Source organism: Urtica dioica, chromosome 10, assembly GCF_054948205.1.
Source record: "Urtica dioica subsp. dioica isolate 48M chromosome 10, U.dioica_male_clone48M_v1_H2, whole genome shotgun sequence".
NCBI lineage: Eukaryota > Viridiplantae > Streptophyta > Magnoliopsida > Rosales > Urticaceae > Urtica > Urtica dioica.
The window spans coordinates 635,787-655,340 of NC_142765.1; the positions used below are offsets into that span (position 1 = coordinate 635,787).

At 37.1% G+C, this 19,554-nt stretch overlaps 1 protein-coding gene and 2 long non-coding RNA genes across 5 annotated transcripts; all 3 read left to right on the forward strand.

Annotated features, from left to right (window-relative positions):
• Positions 1–73: 73 nt before the first annotated feature.
• LOC149382821 (uncharacterized) lies at positions 74–4,268 on the forward strand. Its single transcript, XR_016301728.1, has 11 exons — positions 74–181; positions 669–923; positions 1,460–1,611; positions 1,809–1,971; positions 2,077–2,242; positions 2,477–2,609; positions 2,792–2,933; positions 3,205–3,393; positions 3,468–3,513; positions 4,002–4,147; positions 4,254–4,268. It is a non-coding gene; the product is annotated as an uncharacterized LOC149382821 (long non-coding RNA).
• A 53-nt stretch (positions 4,269–4,321) lies between these two features.
• LOC149382822 (uncharacterized) lies at positions 4,322–4,954 on the forward strand. 3 transcript variants are annotated; one of them, XR_016301894.1, is made up of 4 exons: positions 4,322–4,433; positions 4,521–4,605; positions 4,679–4,770; positions 4,892–4,954. It is a non-coding gene; the product is annotated as an uncharacterized LOC149382822 (long non-coding RNA). The 3 variants fall into 3 exon arrangements; XR_016301896.1 differs by having other exon boundaries at positions 4,905–4,928; XR_016301895.1 differs by having other exon boundaries at positions 4,330–4,409.
• Positions 4,955–11,063: 6,109 nt separating this feature from the next.
• On the forward strand, positions 11,064–19,317 carry LOC149382823 (putative disease resistance RPP13-like protein 1). The gene is made up of 14 exons (XM_089628832.1): positions 11,064–11,105; positions 11,541–11,615; positions 11,737–14,533; positions 14,586–15,264; positions 15,398–15,484; positions 15,971–16,223; positions 16,760–16,911; positions 17,109–17,271; positions 17,377–17,542; positions 17,777–17,909; positions 18,092–18,233; positions 18,505–18,693; positions 18,790–18,835; positions 19,076–19,317. The coding sequence occupies exons 3-4, from the start codon at positions 11,772–11,774 to the stop codon at positions 15,250–15,252; spliced, it is 3,429 nt and encodes a 1,142-aa protein (XP_089484958.1). The 5' UTR covers positions 11,064–11,105; positions 11,541–11,615; positions 11,737–11,771; the 3' UTR covers positions 15,253–15,264; positions 15,398–15,484; positions 15,971–16,223; positions 16,760–16,911; positions 17,109–17,271; positions 17,377–17,542; positions 17,777–17,909; positions 18,092–18,233; positions 18,505–18,693; positions 18,790–18,835; positions 19,076–19,317.
• Positions 19,318–19,554: the final 237 nt, after the last annotated feature.

A 19,554-nucleotide genomic window follows, 5' to 3' on the forward strand; every position in this document is an offset into this window, starting at 1 on the left:
ATAAATTATGTGCATGCTACTCTTACTACTACTGACGCTCCCTTACCATTTCAATTTTTATTAAACTCAAGTGTTGGTTATGATTCGTACACAGACTTCGTTGTCCCTTTGCATAGTGTTATGGTTCTTGAGGTCAACCTTCGAGCACGTGATGTCGACGATCCTCATCATTAACGATAAGGTTTGTGCAATTGATTTTGAACTCTTATTATTAAATTTGACGTGCTTGGTCTGGGAATTGAAGGATGGGAATGGTAAAATGTTAGATTTGCGAGCATAAGAACTGGGTTTATTAATTGGGTATCTTTCTGTATATAGTGATTATTTTAATTGGACTCGTCAATTGACGTTTTTGGAATCAAGTATGGGTTGGTTTTACAGTTTACTTGAGTATTTTTTTTTTATTGAATTGATTGATTTGGGTTTTGAAGTGAAGGATTGACATTAAAGAAACATTTGTGTAAGACCATTTTGAACATAGATATTTATTTTACAAGGAAATTTTCGAATTAATTTGTAAGTATAGTGAACTATTAGGCGTGGACAGAAGAAAAGAAACTTATGGTTTTGTATGGTGTTTTCTCTTAGTTAGAAATCGTTGAAGGGAAGTAAATATATCTACATATCGTAATGAAAGTGCTGATGTTGTTTTCTTTGTGAACAAGCAGTTTCGCGAGAATGGGTATGCAAAAAAAAAAAAAAAAAGAAGCTTTTTAACTATCTGGGTCATCTTTAATCATCCCTGATTCGATCGCGCTTCAGAAAGACCGCAAGGTGTACGACGATATGCCGTGCAGGAAAACCGACTCTTTTGCCACTCCCATCCGAGCCGTGTCTGAGTCAGACATTTCGTAAAGAGGTCAACCAGTACTTGAAGAACGTTCGAGCACGTGGTGTCGATGATTCTCATGATTAACGATAAGGTTTGTGGAATCGATTTTGAATTGTTATTATTAAATTTGACATGCTTGGTCTGGGAATTGAAGGACGGGAATGGTAAAATGCTAGGTTTGAGAACTTAAGAACTGGATTTACTATTACGACTACTCTGATTTTATTATTTATTGGGTATCTTCTGTATACAGTGATTTTTAGAATTGGACTCGTCAATTGACGTTTTTGGAATCAAGTATGGGTTGGGGTTTTACTTCAGTGTTTCTTTTGTGGAATTGCTTGATTTTGGTTTTGAAGTTCAGGCTCCATATAAAGCTGAGAAACTAAATGAGTGTGGAATTGATTTGAATTGTGATTCTCGAATTTGAAGTGCTTGATCTAGGAATTGAAGGACTGGGATCGTAAAACGTTAGGTTTGAGAGCTTAAGAATTGGGTTTATTGTTATGACCATTGTGCTTTTACTTGGGTTTCTTTTGTTAAGACTTATTTTTGAATTGGACTTGGCAATTGACATTTTTGAAATTGTTTGTCTTGCGGAATTGATTGATTTTGGTTTTTTTGAAGCTTTGCGTCTTAAGATGTGGCTCAGTCTTCAATCGTTGGGTCTGTGGAAATCAAGTCAATCGAGGACGGTGTTTGCAAAACAAAGCTCTTTTGATACCATTGAAGCAACGGTGTGAGAAAGATAAATGGCAAGCTAAATCATTTAGTGACAGGTAAAAGTATTCCTTTTTCTTTTTACATTCTCTGATAAGATATGTACATGGTATTATTACCACATTCATCATGTATATGTACTGGCGCATCCTTTTTTCCATTTTCTATATATTTTACTGCTAATTTTTTTATAATAATTTATTTTAAGTAGATGTTTTACAAAAAAATGTGTGCTTGATTGGTTGGCTATTTGTAGATACTCAGTGCATGGCCTCAGACTCACCAACTATTAATTTTAATATCTGCCTCAGCAAGAAATTATTAGTCAAGGAGGCCGTAATTCAAGTCAAGGAATTAATGTTGAATATATCATTTGATCATTTGGAGCAAGAATGGTGTAATTTGACTACTATTCATAGGTGAGGACAAGCATTCAAATATCTCAACAATTTAATGACTTGGTAGCTAAATGGAAAATATATTTTCTATTCTATTGTTCACTGTTTGTCTATGGTGATAATCAGGTAGTTGGATCCAATACTTGTTGATTGAAGAAAGCTATCAAGATTGAAACTTTTGTGCAGATATTGAAACAAGATAATTAATTGTGTACGGATTGTAATCATAATGTCTCAAGATTCACGGAATGCCATGTCCGCGTGGACGTGATCCTATACCGAGCTCTATTAGGTACGTGAACTTCTAATATGTTAGCTCAGAAAATTACTAAAAAAAGCTCTTAAAATTGATAAGAGTTTAATCCTTCAAATATGCTTGAATTAGTGAAGTTTTTGAGAAATCTAATGGAAGAGTTTTTGAAGGTAGTTTTCTCATTTTGAATTATTAGATGGTAATAATTTCTTTAGTGTGTGTGTGTGTGTGTGTGTATAATGAATGAATTTATACTGTTTCTATGCCATGCAGATACTGGATTGTGAGGTTTTCCCGTTGGAACCGAGTGGAAATAGGGATGATGAACATATGGCTCTTAATGTATCAACTGTGAACGATTTATGGAGTTTCTGATTGACCTTTTGAGCCAACTCCCAACAAGGAGGTATGCTTTTATTTTTGGCCGAAAATAAGACTATTGTGAGATTACTAATTTTCAGCTTGATCTCAAGAGCCAAACTATTCTGTTTCAAATATTAAAAAAAAAAAAAATTAAACATTAAAAATACTATACGGTATACTCTTTCGCTGTCTAATACTTTTCCCTCTGCCAATATATTGTTTCAGATACTAAGTTCCCAAATGCCACTTGAGTGCACTTTATAGACATGAAAAAGGGAAACTCTTTGCGCAACTGGTTGACTTGCTGCAATTTTATGAAGGTTTCGAAATCAACGATCATGCTGGGACACAGTTGACTGATGATGAGGTGTTTCAGTCTCATTATGATCACATGCAATCTTTCCAATTACTTGCTTTTAAGAATCCGTAAGAATGCAATTTCCAGTTGAAGTTATGGTATCATTTTTTGAGAAGCAACAATCTCAAAAAGAATCCGTAAATGCACTTCCACTCTATCCAAATGAACTAATTATGTGGGACGAAAGCGTTGTACCTAGCATCAATTACTCCGGAGAAGGTTGTCTAGCGCTTCCAAAACTCAACTTACAGTTCTTAACTCTTCATGATTATCTTCTCAGAAATTTCAACCTATTTCGTCTTGAATCGACGTACGAGATTCGGGAAGATATTCAAGAAGCCGTTCCTCATCTTCTTGCCTGTATCAACAACGAGGGAGACCATTGTTGAAGCAACGGTGTGAGAAAGATAAAGGCCAAGATTGGCATAAGATTGCACATCCCTGAAATCAAAGTTCAATCTGATTAAAGGTAAATTATTAAATGCCTTAACATTTAATTTTTTTTTTATTAAACACTAATGACTAACGATAAGATATTCGCAGTATATGGAGAGCCCTCGTGCCCATGATTCTCTTGACTAAATATAAGGTTTGTGGAATCGATTTGAATTGTGATTCTCGAATTTGGAGTGTTTGCTCTAGGAATTGAAGGACTGCGATAGTAAAACGTTAGGTTTAAGAGCTTAGAAACTGGGTTTACTGTTACGACCATTGTACTTTTACCTAGGTTTCTTTTGTAAAGACTGATTTTTGAATTGGACTCGGCAATTGAAATTTTCGAAATTGTTTCTCTTACGGAATTCATTGATTTTGGTTTTCTGAAGTTCAGGTTCTGTAGTTGCTGAGAAACTAGCATAATGTTTTAGGTTGTGAAGTGGCGGATCAAAATTTGAAAATAATTTGAGTGTACGACCATTTAGATCATAGTTCTTTATTTTACAAGGAACTTTTTTGAATTGTGAGTAAAGTGAATTATTAAGACAGAAGAAAAGAAACTTATGGTGTTTTGTATGGTTTTCTATGAGTTAGAAATCATTAGAGGGAAGTGCTGATTTTGTTTTCCTTGTGAACAAGCAGTTTTGTGAGAATGGGTATGCTTTCCCACCATTGTTGCAAAAAATAAGGTCTTTTGTATCGTAATATCTGGCTCATCTTCAACATGTGCTTAGTTTCTCCGACCCGATTGCGATCGCTTTTCTGACAGGTTTAAGTACTAATCAAAGGTGAGGAAAATCATTCAAATATCTCATCTTGAATGATGTGTTCTAAATGGAAAATATATTTTCTCCTTTTTAATTCCATTGTCCACTCTTTATCTTTGGCGATCAGGTAGTTGGATCCAACACTTGTTGATTGAAGAAAGCTGTAGAGAGTGAAACTTTTCATCCGAATATTGCAAGAAGATTTGCCAACTAATCAGAAGTGGTTGAGAGGTTTTGGACACAAGAGAATGAAGATATGTGCCGATTGAAGTTTGGACAAATGGTAATGAGGTTCAACATTGTGAAGGTACTGTGTGTTAAATGTCTTAAATGGTAATAAACAGATCTAGTTGATATTTCAGCTTCAACTGTAAAGAAACAATTTTTTTTTTAGATGCTGATTGTGTACGGCTTAATCCTGTCAAGATTGCCACGTGGATGTTGTCATCAGTGGTTACGATATGACAGAGCTCTATCGGGTATGTAGGCTTTGTGTATTCTTGCTGATATAGTTTATTCCATTCACTCTTACATATCTCTGGTCATGATCAGTAACGTCACTCAGTTGGAGCCAGAAGCGGATCGGAACGGAACTGATGGAAGAAAGCTGTCGAGATTCAAACTTCCGGATCTCTTGGATAATGGTGAGTGTTTGTGCATTCTTGCTGATATAGTTTATTAGAATACATTATAATCTCACATTCAACTTGCATTTTCTGCTCCTTTTAATCCCATGCACTCTTATGTATCTTTGGTCATGATCAGCAACATCATTCAGTTGGAGCCAAAAGTGGATGGGAACAGAACCGATGAATACGTACGTTCTCTTCCGAGATTAGCTATGAAGTGCAAACGTGCAATGGTGATAATTTGACGATAAATTCGTTTATTTTCAAATTAGTATTAATTAGTAACACAACCAACCAACCGTATAAAAAGTGTTTGGTCATATTTTGAATATTGTATCCCTGAAATCAACACGTTTTTATCATTTGCCTAAAAAAAAAATGCCTAACTTGCCACATGTAGTCCACAACTAAAGTTTGCTTTAACTTTATAGCCCAATAGTAAAACCAAGGGCACATTAATGGATTTCATCTAAATTAGTTGAATATCATTTTCAATGGAAGCTATTCAAATGTACACAGCCGATATCTTCAAGATACAATTTGTCATTTATTGGGCGATGAAAGATTTCTGACCAGCAATTATAATTTTGTTATTTGGGTAGTGGTTGTGACTTGTGATAACGAACTTGTGCTTCCACGCTACTACAACCAAGTGTATGGCTTTTTCTCGTTGATTAGGATTCGAAATAATGCTTTCTCGTAAAGTATTATCACAAGTTTTATATTTTTGTCGGCAATTACAACATTCCTACAAGCGGATGGTAAGAATTAAAATCATAATCCATAGATAATATAAATAAAATAACAGAAAATTAGAAAAATAGCTAACTTAAATGTTTGACATTGCTAAATAATCAACGTTTAGTAAATCTTAAGTAGATAATCGTAAATAATGACGTGACCTAATATATAAAGATAACTATTTATCTAAGATTTATGTATATAAATACATGAAAATGACTATTTACCTAAAATTTATAAAACGTTGACTATTTAGTAATATCAAACGTTTAAGTTGACTATTTTCTTAATGGAGCCACGTATAATGATCTTCAATTAATTGGCGTAAATAGCTTTAAAACAAAGTCAATGAACAAAAGTTATGGTTATTATTTAGCCAATTTCAGCCGTACATATATACAAAGTGGACGCACGTGTATTATATATTAAAGATGAAGATTTGGATATCGATTAACTGTAGTCTATACAAATACAATAGACATTTTCCATTATAATTAATGAAATATAATTCTTTTTCTTTATCCTTTAAACGTTATTCTTTATTTCATCATCCTTTAATAAATAATATAACAAATTTAAACGTTACATCAAGAATAACTTTTAAGCGTATACATATATAATACATACGTGTGTAGTATTACTAATATATATCGTATTCATTCAATAAATAAAGGGACATTTCCTTATCTAAAACTAAATTAAAGGACATTTCCAATTTCCTACTTTTTCTAAAAATTTACCAAACTAGGACTAGTAAAAAAAAATCCTACCCTAAGTCAAATGAGAGATAACAAAATTCTACATATTATACCCTAAAACTAATTACCAATCTATCTCTTCTTTTTCTTTTTCTTTCTCTTTTTCCCCGCTCAGCCCATCTCTCGCCCTAATTTTTTTCGCAGCTCACATCTCGGTGGTTGATCTCTCTCTCAGTCCAGCAAAGCTTCCCTTCTCTCTCGGAATCACATCTCGGTGGTGGATCTCTTTCTCTCGCAGTCTAGCCCAGCTTCCCTTCTCGCTCCGAGTGTTCGATTTTTCTGTCAGTCCAAGTAATCATCTATCTTCCTCTCGGAATCATTGTTGTTGTGGATATCTCTCTCTCTCTCTCTCAGTCCAGTTTCCCTTCTCGATCGGAGTCATCGCTGCCATAACAGCTTCGTCGCTGTATCCTCTGAATCTGCAAACCTCTGTTCCCATGGGTCTCCGGCCGAGAATATGCAAACTTTGAGTCGTCGGCTAAGTCCGTCAAGGGCACAGTCCAGTGATCAGGTCTGTAGCAGATTTATGGTGAACGAAACGTATAATTGATTTGTGTGTTTCTTTATTAGTGACATGTTAGGTAATTAGTGGGGAGACTATACATGTTTACGATTTAGTGTGTCGTGGTAGGTGATTAGTGAAATCATAGTATATTAGTGACATGTACATGTAGTTACTTGTTTTAAGTTTATTGACATGTTTCTTGATTAGTGACATTGTCATGTACCAGTAGTTAATTGTTTTAGGTTTAGTGACATGTTTGTTGATTAGTGACATCATTATATATTAGTAACATGTACAAGAATGAATTATTTGAAGATGTAATGACATGTAAGTTTATTAGTGACATGTACAAGAAACTATTTGAAGATGCAGTGACATGTAAGTTGATTAGTGATATATACTTAAGTCAATGATTTGAAGATTTAGGGACATGTTACCTAATTAGTGAAATATGCATGTATTAGTGATATGTAGCGATTACTGACATGTTAAACGGTAGTGACATGTCGTGTCTGAGATTTTTGATGTGCAGTTTTGAAAGGAGATATTTTTACGTTCGTCAAGCATAGCGGTGTATGGCTCAGAGACGACTATTACCAAGCCGGTGTTACACATGCATTGCTCATACCGCCGACGATAAACTACGAAGATATTATGAAATTATTGTTTGCGGGTTCAGAGGGGAAGTTGAATCCAGAAATACATAGGTTGAATGTTAAATACGAAACTGAAGGAGCGGTAAAACCTGTAACGATTGACTCTGACATGAGTTTGGCTTGTTATTTGCACATTCGGAAACAGAAATCGGATACAAGGAAATTCTCCCTGGTTTTGGATATTTTACCGTTGGGCGAAGAAAATGACACTGCGTGTGTGGTTCAACTCCGAACACAGTCGAGAGTGGTTGTGCAAAAGCTGAACCTGCAGAAGTCCCAACTCCACAAGACAGAGGTGCAGAAGTCCCACCTCCACAAGAATGAGTTGCAGTCGAACCAACTCGAGAAGACCAACTTCTAGAAGACTCCACTCCAGCCTTACATGAGATGGGTAATGAGCGCGGCAGCGATGAAGGTGATGAATCGGGTTAGAGCATTTATTCTGGTGAATCGGGTGCGTCTTCTGAAGCGCATGGGTTAACAATGAGTATGGATGAAGGATCCGTCGAAGTGGTTGGTATCGATTCCCCAAAAACTGTTTATAAAGGAGGAATGTACGCGAACAAAAAAGCATTGCAAATGCATTTGAACTTGTTTGCGATTCAAAATCATTTCAGTTACAAGACCAGAAGCTCTACTAGAACGTATATCCATGTGGTTTGTCGCGATCCTACGTGCACTTGGGCTGTTCGGGAAGTTAGGATGAGGAACACGAGAATATTTCAGATTCAGAGGTGATTAATTCTGCCACTTACAAACTTGGTTTTTTTATGATTATTTTTATTTATCTGTATGTATGAAGTATGTAGTCAGTAGGGACAAGTTTAGTTATATGCAAAGTGGTTTAAGAAGTAAGTAGTGACGTATTTATTGATTTAGCCGTTGAAATATGTCATAACATCTGATCTTTTCATATTCGACTCTGTTCATACATGTTCGACGGAGTTCAGAAATGGAACGCACCCTCATGCCACCTGTACTTTGATAGGGACTTTTATGAAGGACAAATACAGAGATCCCACATTGTCTCCGTATAGGCCGAGAGACATCATGGCTCATATGCAGAAGAATTATGGGGTGGACGTGAAGTATAAAAAAGCTTGGAGAAGCAAAGAAAAGGCGTTGGAGTTGTTATACGGCACCGAGAAAGAATCTTTCGGTAATTTACCTTCTTTGAAGTTTATGATAGAGGAAACTAATCCAGGTTCTTCCATCGACATTGTGACCACTGTACGAGCCCGGTATTTCAAAAACCTTTTCATGTCTCTTAGCGCATGGAAACGAGGATGGAAGTGATGTCGTCCTGTCATTATCGTTGACGGTACGTTTTGAAGAATTATTTTAAAAGTACTCTCTTTTCGGCCTGCGCGATGGACGCAAACGAGCAGATCTTCCCCCTAGCATTCGATGTTGGAGATTCGGAGACCACATCTGGGTGGGTTTACTTCTTGACGAAGTTAAGAGAGGCGGTCGGGGAGAAGTGTTTATCTCTAGAGATGTTGTGTTTCATGAACATATTTTTCCTTTTCATGATCAAAAGAATACTAATGCTCAAGCTGATCCTTTCCCGGATTTAGTCTTACCTGTTCCTATGAGTTTCACAGAATCCATAGATCACTCTGCACACTCAAGTCAGTCTAAGGACACTGAAGAGACTCATGATTCTGAGCCTAAGTCTATTCTTCAACCTGGTATCCTGCCTGAACTAGTCATTGCAGTCAGAAGATCTACAAGACCAAGAGCACCTCCAACCCATTTGAAGGATTTTCACTGCAACCAATCAGGTGTACATCATCCATCTCCTCACCCTTTATCTAGTGTTCTTTCTTATGACAACCTTTCTAGTAATTACAGATCATATGTTCTGTCCATATCTGACCACTTTGAGCCTCAATATTACCATCAAGCTTGTAAATTTCCACAATGGAAACAAGCTATGCATGATGAGCTCAAAGCCATGGAAGACAATAAGACCTGGTCTGTTGTTAATCTGCCTCCTGGTAAAAAGGCAATTGGCTGCAGGTGGCTTTATACAAACAAATTCAATGCTGATGGTACCCTGTCTAGGCATAAAGCCAGACTTGTTGCAAAGGGTTACACCCAAAGGGAGGGCATTGATTTCTTTGATACTTTTTCATCGGTTGCTAAATTAGTTACTGTTAAGGTTGTTCTTGCTTTAGCTGCCTCACAGAATTGGTGTTTAGCCCAACTAGACATCAATAATGCTTTTCTTAATGGTGATCTGTTTGAGGAGGTATACATGGATGTTCCTCTAGGTTATTCTCTTCAGGGGGAGCTGAGTCATATTGGTCCTAAACCGATTTGTCGTTTACATAAGTCTATATATGGTTTGAAACAGGCTTCTAGACAATGGAATATCATGTTCACCAAGTCTATTCTTGATCATGGGTTTGTTCAATCAAAATCTGATTACTCTCTCTTTACTAAGGGTAATTCAGATAATTTTGTGGCTATACTATTGTATGTTGACGATATTATTGTTGCAGGTCCAAACCCTTTGGTCATTAACGATGTGAAAGCTTACTTGCACACCAAGTTTAAGCTGAAGGATCTTGGTCCTTTGAAGTTTTTTCTTGGGATTGAGATTGCCCGGTCACACACAGGCATTGTGATGAGTCAGAGACACTATGCCCTACAAATCCTTGAAGACTATGGTTTCTTGGATTCGAAACCAGTCAATACACCGATGAATCCCAGACATTCATTAAATTCTGAAACTGGTGTCTTATTAGAGGATATTAAGCATTATAGAAGTTTAATAGGACGTTTGTTGTACTTGACTATTTCGCGTCCTGATATTACTTATGTTGTTCACTCTCTGAGCCAGTTTTTATAGGCTCTTCGTGACATTCACTTACAAGCTGTTCATCATTTGCTCAGATACATTAAAGGGTCTCCGGGGCTTGGGTTGTTTTATCCAGCAAAGTCTTCAACGCAGCTACAGGGCTTTTCCGATGCAGATTGGGCAACATGCGCTGACACTCGGCGTTCAGTCACAGGATTCTGCGTCTTCTTAGGAGGAGCCTTGGTGTCGTGGAAGTCAAAGAAACATAATACAGTGTCCCGCTCCTCAGCCGAGTCTGAGTATCGAGCGATGGCTGCTGCAACTTCAGAGATTATTTGGTTGCAGCAACTTCTCCGAGATCTCAAGGTCTCATGTTCTAGTTCTCCAGTTTTATACTGTGACAACCAGGCGGCGATGCACATTGCGTCAAATCCTTCGTTTCATGAACGAACAAAGCACATCGAGGTCGACTTGTACTTTGTCCGTGATCATTTGAACTGTGGGGATTTGAAGCTTTTGCCTGTGAGAACTCATCATCAACTAGCTGATGCTTTTACCAAGCCGCTTCCATCTTCGACTTTGGCAACTATTATTTCCAAGTTGTCAGTCAAGAATCTCTACCTGCCAACTTGAGGGGGAGTATTGGAATAGATAGTTTGGTTTAGGTCGTTTTAGCTTGTTATTGTCGTTTATTCCTTTTATGCTTTCTTTGTCGTTTGTTTTGTAACAATGTGTTATAAATACTCTGTCATCATTATTTTTTAGTTTAATGAAAAATATTCCTTTTTCAAATTCTTCTCCGATTATCTCTCTGCAAATGTTCGACGAAGCTCAGTCGTGAAAACAAATCATCTTCTGCAGAACAAGAACAACGTCATCTTCTTGTAAGTTTTTTGTTTTTGTTTTTTTATAGTTCTATAAATTTGTATTTATTGCTATGCTAGGTTGTTAAAAGTGCAACTTTGGAATCAAATTAGTTACTTTGATTCAGAGACTAAACTAAAAACCGAGTTGAGGAGGCTAAAATAAAGTTTTTTTTTAGATGATGTGCAGTAATAGAGTAATAATTTTTTGCTTTCCCAGTGCCCACTAGCTATATGATAAGACGCCCATGAACATTTTTTGTTTCCTTGTGATAGGAAAAGTAAAAAAAAAAAAAAAAAAAGAGTCAACGCTTCTAATATTGATAATCAAACCCCCATGCAACGCTATACTTTGATTCTTTACATATTGCTATAGAAACTTGTTAAGAAGACAACTTTGGATTCAAAGTAATTACTGAATGCATACTGTCTTACTTTAATTCTATATTTGGTTAGGTGTAAAATAGAGCAACCCTTTATCTTTTGGCGAGATCAAGAAATCATCTTCTACAGAGGAACGTTGTTTTCCTGGTTAGTTTTTTTTTATTATTTTTATTTTTTAATTGGCTACGATAAATTGTGGGGAAGCAACAGTATAACTGGATTAATTACTTTTCGAATGGTCTTACTCTAACTCTATCATTTTTGGTAGATAAGAGAGGATCTTAACCTGTGTAAGTGATAGAGATGGCTGATCTGCTGGTTGGAGGAGCTTTTCTCTCTGCTTTTCTTCAAGTTTTGTTCGACAGGTTGGCTCCGAAAGAGATCCCCAAATTGTTCCATGGAAAGAAACCGGTTGTTGATGTCTTAGGTGATCTGAGGAACGTCTTGAGGTCAGTGACAAAGCTGGTCGACGATGCAGAGGAGAAGTTGATCACAGACAAGAATATCAAGGAGTGGTTGGATGAGCTCAAAGACATGGTCTATCGCGCTGATGACTTGGTTGCTACCATCGCCAGCGAAGCACAGAGGCTTGAGCTGGAACCTCATCAACCTTCAAGTTCCAGTATCCTAACTGATTTGTTCGGTACTACTGGATTTGATGATATGGTCAAGAAAGAAGCTATCGAGATCCGTGATAGTATCAAGTATCTTTTAGACCAAAAGGATGGTCTTGGTCTGCGAGAAGGTTTTGGCGAAATACCTCCCTCTCAAAGGCCACCCATTCTGTTGGCTGAAGAATCTAGCATTTACGGAAGGAAAGGTGACAAAGAGGCTATCATTGACTTGTTGCTCTCCAGCGATGATAGTGAGGAAAAATTATCTATCATTCCGATTGTCGGGATGGGTGGTATCGGCAAAACTACCATTGGCCAGCTCGTTTATAACAATAATAAGGTCAAGGATCATTTTGATCTTAGAGCGTGGGTGACAATATCAGATGATTTTGGCGTCTCTAAGATTACAAAGCTAATCTTGGAAAAGGTCACGTCACAAAATTGTCAATCTGAAGAGCCGTTTGAGATTCAACAGAAGTTGAAAGATTCCTTGAGAGGGAAGAAATTTCTCCTGGTTCTCGATGACGTTTGGAATGAGGATTATCTTCTCTGGGACGGTTTGAGGAGCTCTTTCGAATCTGGAGCGGAAGGAAGTAAGATCATTGTGACAACACGAAGCAAAAAAGTTGCCTCTCTTATGGCAATTGGAAAAACTACTATGTATCAGTTAGCTGATTTGTCGGCCGAAGAGTCTTGGCTGTTGTTTTCACGGCATGCTTTTATAAACAACGAAGACGCTCATGCACATCAAGATTTGCAAGCGATTGGAAGAGAGATCGTGAAGAAGTGCAAAGGTCTTCCCTTAGCTATAAAATCTCTTGGCGGTCTATTACGATCCGAACGAAATCCAAGGAAATGGGAAAACATACTCAAAAGTGATGCGTGGAATAAGTTGTATAGTGAAGAAAAGAACATCCTTCCCGCTTTATGGTTGAGTTATCGCCGCATGCCAACACATCTAAAACGCTGTTTCTCTTATTGCGCCATGTTTCCGAAAGACTACGAGTTTGAGAGAGGCACAATAATCTTGTTGTGGATGGCTGAAGGATTTTTGGAGAGTGATGAGAAAGCTATGACGATGGAGGAGGTTGGAGAAGACTACTTTGAAGATCTTGTATCGAGGTCATTGTTTCAGAAGTCAAGTAGTCAAGATAACTCGATTTTCCTCATGCACGACCTTGTTCACGATTTGGCCATGTTTGTATCCCGTGGATTTTGTTTCAGGCTGGACGAGAGCAATGACTTGCATAGCATTCCAAGGCACACTCGTCATTTATCATATAGCGAGAAGTGTGAAGATTTAAAGAGTATATGTGATACCAAGTATTGGCGCACATTTATTAGATCAGAAAATATATTTTACGGTTATTGCTCGCCTCCCGGATCCTCCTTTTGGACATCAGGAAGATGCTTAAGAGTTCTTGGTTTACGTGGTTCAGAAATAAGATCAATCTCTTGTTCAATTAATGATTTGATACATTTGAGGTACTTGGACTTATCCTACTCCAAGATTACAGAATTACCTGCTTCAATATGTAGTTTGTACAACTTGCAAACCTTATTGTTGTCGGAGTGTCATAATCTTACAGCGTTGCCCAAAAACATGGAAAGGCTTGTCAATTTGCGGCACCTGGATATTTTTGGAACACCTGTAAAAGAAATGAACTTCCAAGTAAAAAATATGAAGTCTTTGCTGACGTTGAGTAAAATAGTTGTTGGCGATGGAGAAGATACAGGGGTTAATATGAAAGAAGTTAAACAACTTCAACCTTTCGTGGGAAGACTTGAAATTTTGGGTATTGAAAATGTGGGTGATGCAAATGAGGCTTTGGAGGCTGATTTGAAGAATAAGAAGCGCATTACAGATCTACGTTTGCAATGGAGTGAAGAATCTGCCGACGATGCAAATAGTTCGCAGAGAGAGAGACAAATATTGGAATCACTTCGGCCTCATACAAATTTGAAGTATCTCAACATAGAGTATTACAGAGGCACAATATTTCCAGATTGGGTAGGATGCGATTCATTTTCTAACATCGTACAGATCATCCTATGGAAGTGTAAAAGCTGTTTCCGTTTGCCTCCGCTGGGACAATTGCCATGCCTCGAATATCTTAGTATATCTGGGTTTGATAGCGTGGTGAGTGTGGGTGATGAGTTGTACGGTGGCAGCAGTACTAGTGGCACCTCTTTCAGATCCTTAGAAAGATTAAGAATATATAATATGCCACAGTGGAAGGAGTGGTCATTTGGTGGAGATGGCACACTAGTTTTCCCCAGGCTGAGGGAACTAGAGTTAGTTGGATGTCCGGAGTTGAAGATGAGCTTACCAAACACGTCGGATGCTTGTCATGTACACCCCGACTCTCTCTCTAAACTAGAAAAGCTTATGATAAAGGCCATCATTGAAACACTTAGACATCAGGGGTTGGAAAGGGGATTCGTTTCCTGGTGATGGAATATTGCTCCCCACCACTCTGGCTAAGATTACTCTCCATGGCAGTCAGTCGGGCCTAAACGGCGAGGCCTTTCAACAACTCACCAACCTTAAGGAGTTGAGCATTGATGGTTGGGAAGGGGATTCGTTTCCTGGTGATGGAATATTGCTCCCCACCACTCTGGCTAAGATTACTATCCAGGATTGTAACAATCAGTTGGCCCTAAACGGCGAGGCCTTTCAACAACTCACCAACCTTAAGGAGTTGAGCATTGATGGTTGGGAAGGGGATTCGTTTCCTGGTGATGGAATATTGCTCCCCACCACTCTGACTGAGATTGAGATCTGGCATAGTGTGAATCTATTGGCCCTAAACGGCGAGGCCTTTCAACAACTCACCAACCTTAAGGAGTTGACCATCCATTGTTGGAAAGGGGATTCGTTTCCTGGTGATGGAATATTGCTCCCCACCACTCTGACTTATATTATTATGTGGCGTAGTAGGAATCTGTTGGCCCTAAACGGCGAGGCCTTTCAACAACTCACCAACCTTAAGGAGTTGGAGATTTATAAATGCCCTCAGCTTCAGTGTTTGCCGGAACAAGGCTTGCCCGCTTCTCTCTCTGTTTTAAGAATCGGGGGATGCCATCCATTGTTGAAGCAACGGTGTGAGAAAGATAAAGGCCAAGATTGGCATAAGATTGCCCACATCCCGGACGTCTCTATTTTTTGATACATAAAAAAGGTAAACTATTCTTTTATTATTATTTTTTGAATTTTTCTGATAAATTATGTGCATGCTACTCTTACTACTACTGACGCTCCCTTACCATTTCAATTTTTATTAAACTCAAGTGTTGGTTATGATTCGTACACAGACTTCGTTGTCCCTTTGCATAGTGTTATGGTTCTTGAGGTCAACCTTCGAGCACGTGATGTCGACGATCCTCATCATTAACGATAAGGTTTGTGCAATTGATTTTGAACTCTTATTATTAAATTTGACGTGCTTGGTCTGGGAATTGAAGGATGGGAATGGTAAAATGTTAGATTTGCGAGCATAAGAACTGGGTTTATTAATTGGGTATCTTTCTGTATATAGTGATTATTTTAATTGGACTCGTCAATTGACGTTTTTGGAATCAAGTATGGGTTGGTTTTACAGTTTACTTGAGTATTTTTTTTTATTGAATTGATTGATTTGGGTTTTGAAGTGAAGGATTGACATTAAAGAAACATTTGTGTAAGACCATTTTGAACATAGATATTTATTTTACAAGGAAATTTTCGAATTAATTTGTAAGTATAGTGAACTATTAGGCGTGGACAGAAGAAAAGAAACTTATGGTTTTGTATGGTGTTTTCTCTTAGTTAGAAATCGTTGAAGGGAAGTAAATATATCTACATATCGTAATGAAAGTGCTGATGTTGTTTTCTTTGTGAACAAGCAGTTTCGCGAGAATGGGTATACAAAAAAAAAAAAAAAGAAGCTTTTTAACTATCTGGGTCATCTTTAATCATCCCTGATTCGATCGCGCTTCAGAAAGACCGCAAGGTGTTCGACGATATGCCGTGCAGGAAAACCGACTCTTTTGCCACTCCCATCCGAGCCGTGTCTGTGTCAGACATTTCGTAAAGAGGTCAACCAGTACTTGAAGAACGTTCGAGCACGTGGTGTCGATGATTCTCATGATTAACGATAAGGTTTGTGGAATCGATTTTGAATTGTTATTATTAAATTTGACATGCTTGGTCTGGGAATTGAAGGACGGGAATGGTAAAATGCTAGGTTTGAGAACTTAAGAACTGGATTTACTATTACGACTACTCTGATTTTATTATTTATTGGGTATCTTCTGTATACAGTGATTTTTAGAATTGGACTCGTCAATTGACGTTTTTGGAATCAAGTATGGGTTGGGGTTTTACTTCAGTGTTTCTTTTGTGGAATTGCTTGATTTTGGTTTTGAAGTTCAGGCTCCATATAAAGCTGAGAAACTAAATGAGTGTGGAATTGATTTGAATTGTGATTCTCGAATTTGAAGTGCTTGATCTAGGAATTGAAGGACTGGGATCGTAAAACGTTAGGTTTGAGAGCTTAAGAATTGGGTTTATTGTTATGACCATTGTGCTTTTACTTGGGTTTCTTTTGTTAAGACTTATTTTTGAATTGGACTTGGCAATTGACATTTTTGAAATTGTTTGTCTTGCGGAATTGATTGATTTTGGTTTTTTTGAAGCTTTGCGTCTTAAGATGTGGCTCAGTCTTCAATCGTTGGGTCTGTGGAAATCAAGTCAATCGAGGACGGTGTTTGCAAAACAAAGCTCTTTTGATACCATTGAAGCAACGGTGTGAGAAAGATAAATGGCAAGCTAAATCATTTAGTGACAGGTAAAAGTATTCCTTTTTCTTTTTACATTCTCTGATAAGATATGTACATGGTATTATTACCACATTCATCATGTATATGTACTGGCGCATCCTTTTTTCCATTTTCTATATATTTTACTGCTAATTTTTTTATAATAATTTATTTTAAGTAGATGTTTTACAAAAAAATGTGTGCTTGATTGGTTGGCTATTTGTAGATACTCAGTGCATGGCCTCAGACTCACCAACTATTAATTTTAATATCTGCCTCAGCAAGAAATTATTAGTCAAGGAGGCCGTAATTCAAGTCAAGGAATTAATGTTGAATATATCATTTGATCATTTGGAGCAAGAATGGTGTAATTTGACTACTATTCATAGGTGAGGACAAGCATTCAAATATCTCAACAATTTAATGACTTGGTAGCTAAATGGAAAATATATTTTCTATTCTATTGTTCACTGTTTGTCTATGGTGATAATCAGGTAGTTGGATCCAATACTTGTTGATTGAAGAAAGCTATCAAGATTGAAACTTTTGTGCAGATATTGAAACAAGATAATTAATTGTGTACGGATTGTAATCATAATGTCTCAAGATTCACGGAATGCCATGTCCGCGTGGACGTGATCCTATACCGAGCTCTATTAGGTACGTGAACTTCTAATATGTTAGCTCAGAAAATTACTAAAAAAAGCTCTTAAAATTGATAAGAGTTTAATCCTTCAAATATGCTTGAATTAGTGAAGTTTTTGAGAAATCTAATGGAAGAGTTTTTGAAGGTAGTTTTCTCATTTTGAATTATTAGATGGTAATAATTTCTTTAGTGTGTGTGTGTGTGTGTGTGTATAATGAATGAATTTATACTGTTTCTATGCCATGCAGATACTGGATTGTGAGGTTTTCCCGTTGGAACCGAGTGGAAATAGGGATGATGAACATATGGCTCTTAATGTATCAACTGTGAACGATTTATGGAGTTTCTGATTGACCTTTTGAGCCAACTCCCAACAAGGAGGTATGCTTTTATTTTTGGCCGAAAATAAGACTATTGTGAGATTACTAATTTTCAGCTTGATCTCAAGAGCCAAACTATTCTGTTTCAAATATTAAAAAAAAAAAAAATTAAACATTAAAAATACTATACGGTATACTCTTTCGCTGTCTAATACTTTTCCCTCTGCCAATATATTGTTTCAGATACTAAGTTCCCAAATGCCACTTGAGTGCACTTTATAGACATGAAAAAGGGAAACTCTTTGCGCAACTGGTTGACTTGCTGCAATTTTATGAAGGTTTCGAAATCAACGATCATGCTGGGACACAGTTGACTGATGATGAGGTGTTTCAGTCTCATTATGATCACATGCAATCTTTCCAATTACTTGCTTTTAAGAATCCGTAAGAATGCAATTTCCAGTTGAAGTTATGGTATCATTTTTTGAGAAGCAACAATCTCAAAAAGAATCCGTAAATGCACTTCCACTCTATCCAAATGAACTAATTATGTGGGACGAAAGCGTTGTACCTAGCATCAATTACTCCGGAGAAGGTTGTCTAGCGCTTCCAAAACTCAACTTACAGTTCTTAACTCTTCATGATTATCTTCTCAGAAATTTCAACCTATTTCGTCTTGAATCGACGTACGAGATTCGGGAAGATATTCAAGAAGCCGTTCCTCATCTTCTTGCCTGTATCAACAACGAGGGAGACCATTGTTGAAGCAACGGTGTGAGAAAGATAAAGGCCAAGATTGGCATAAGATTGCACATCCCTGAAATCAAAGTTCAATCTGATTAAAGGTAAATTATTAAATGCCTTAACATCTGATTAAATGCCTTAACATTTAATTTATTTTTTTTATTAAACACTAATGACTAACGATAAGATATTCGCAGTATATGGAGAGCCCTCGTGCCCATGATTCTCTTGACTAAATATAAGGTTTGTGGAATCGATTTGAATTGTGATTCTCGAATTTGGAGTGTTTGCTCTAGGAATTGAAGGACTGCGATAGTAAAACGTTAGGTTTAAGAGCTTAGAAACTGGGTTTACTGTTACGACCATTGTACTTTTACCTAGGTTTCTTTTGTAAAGACTGATTTTTGAATTGGACTCGGCAATTGAAATTTTCGAAATTGTTTCTCTTGCGGAATTCATTGATTTTGGTTTTCTGAAGTTCAGGTTCTGTAGTTGCTGAGAAACTAGCATAATGTTTTAGGTTGTGAAGTGGCGGATCAAAATTTGAAAATCATTTGAGTGTACGACCATGTAGATCATAGATCTTTATTTTACAAGGAACTTTTTTGAATTGTGAGTAAAGTGAATTATTAAGACAGAAGAAAAGAAACTTATGGTGTTTTGTATGGTTTTCTATGAGTTAGAAATCATTAGAGGGAAGTGCTGATTTTGTTTTCTTTGTGAACAAGCAGTTTTGTGAGAATGGGTATGCTTTCCCACCATTGTTGCAAAAAATAAGGTCTTTTGTATCGTAATATCTGGCTCATCTTCAACATGTGCTTAGTTTCTCCGACCCGATTGCGATCGCTTTTCTGACAGGTTTAAGTACTAATCAAAGGTGAGGAAAATCATTCAAATATCTCATCTTGAATGATGTGTTCTAAATGGAAAATATATTTTCTCCTTTTTAATTCCATTGTCCA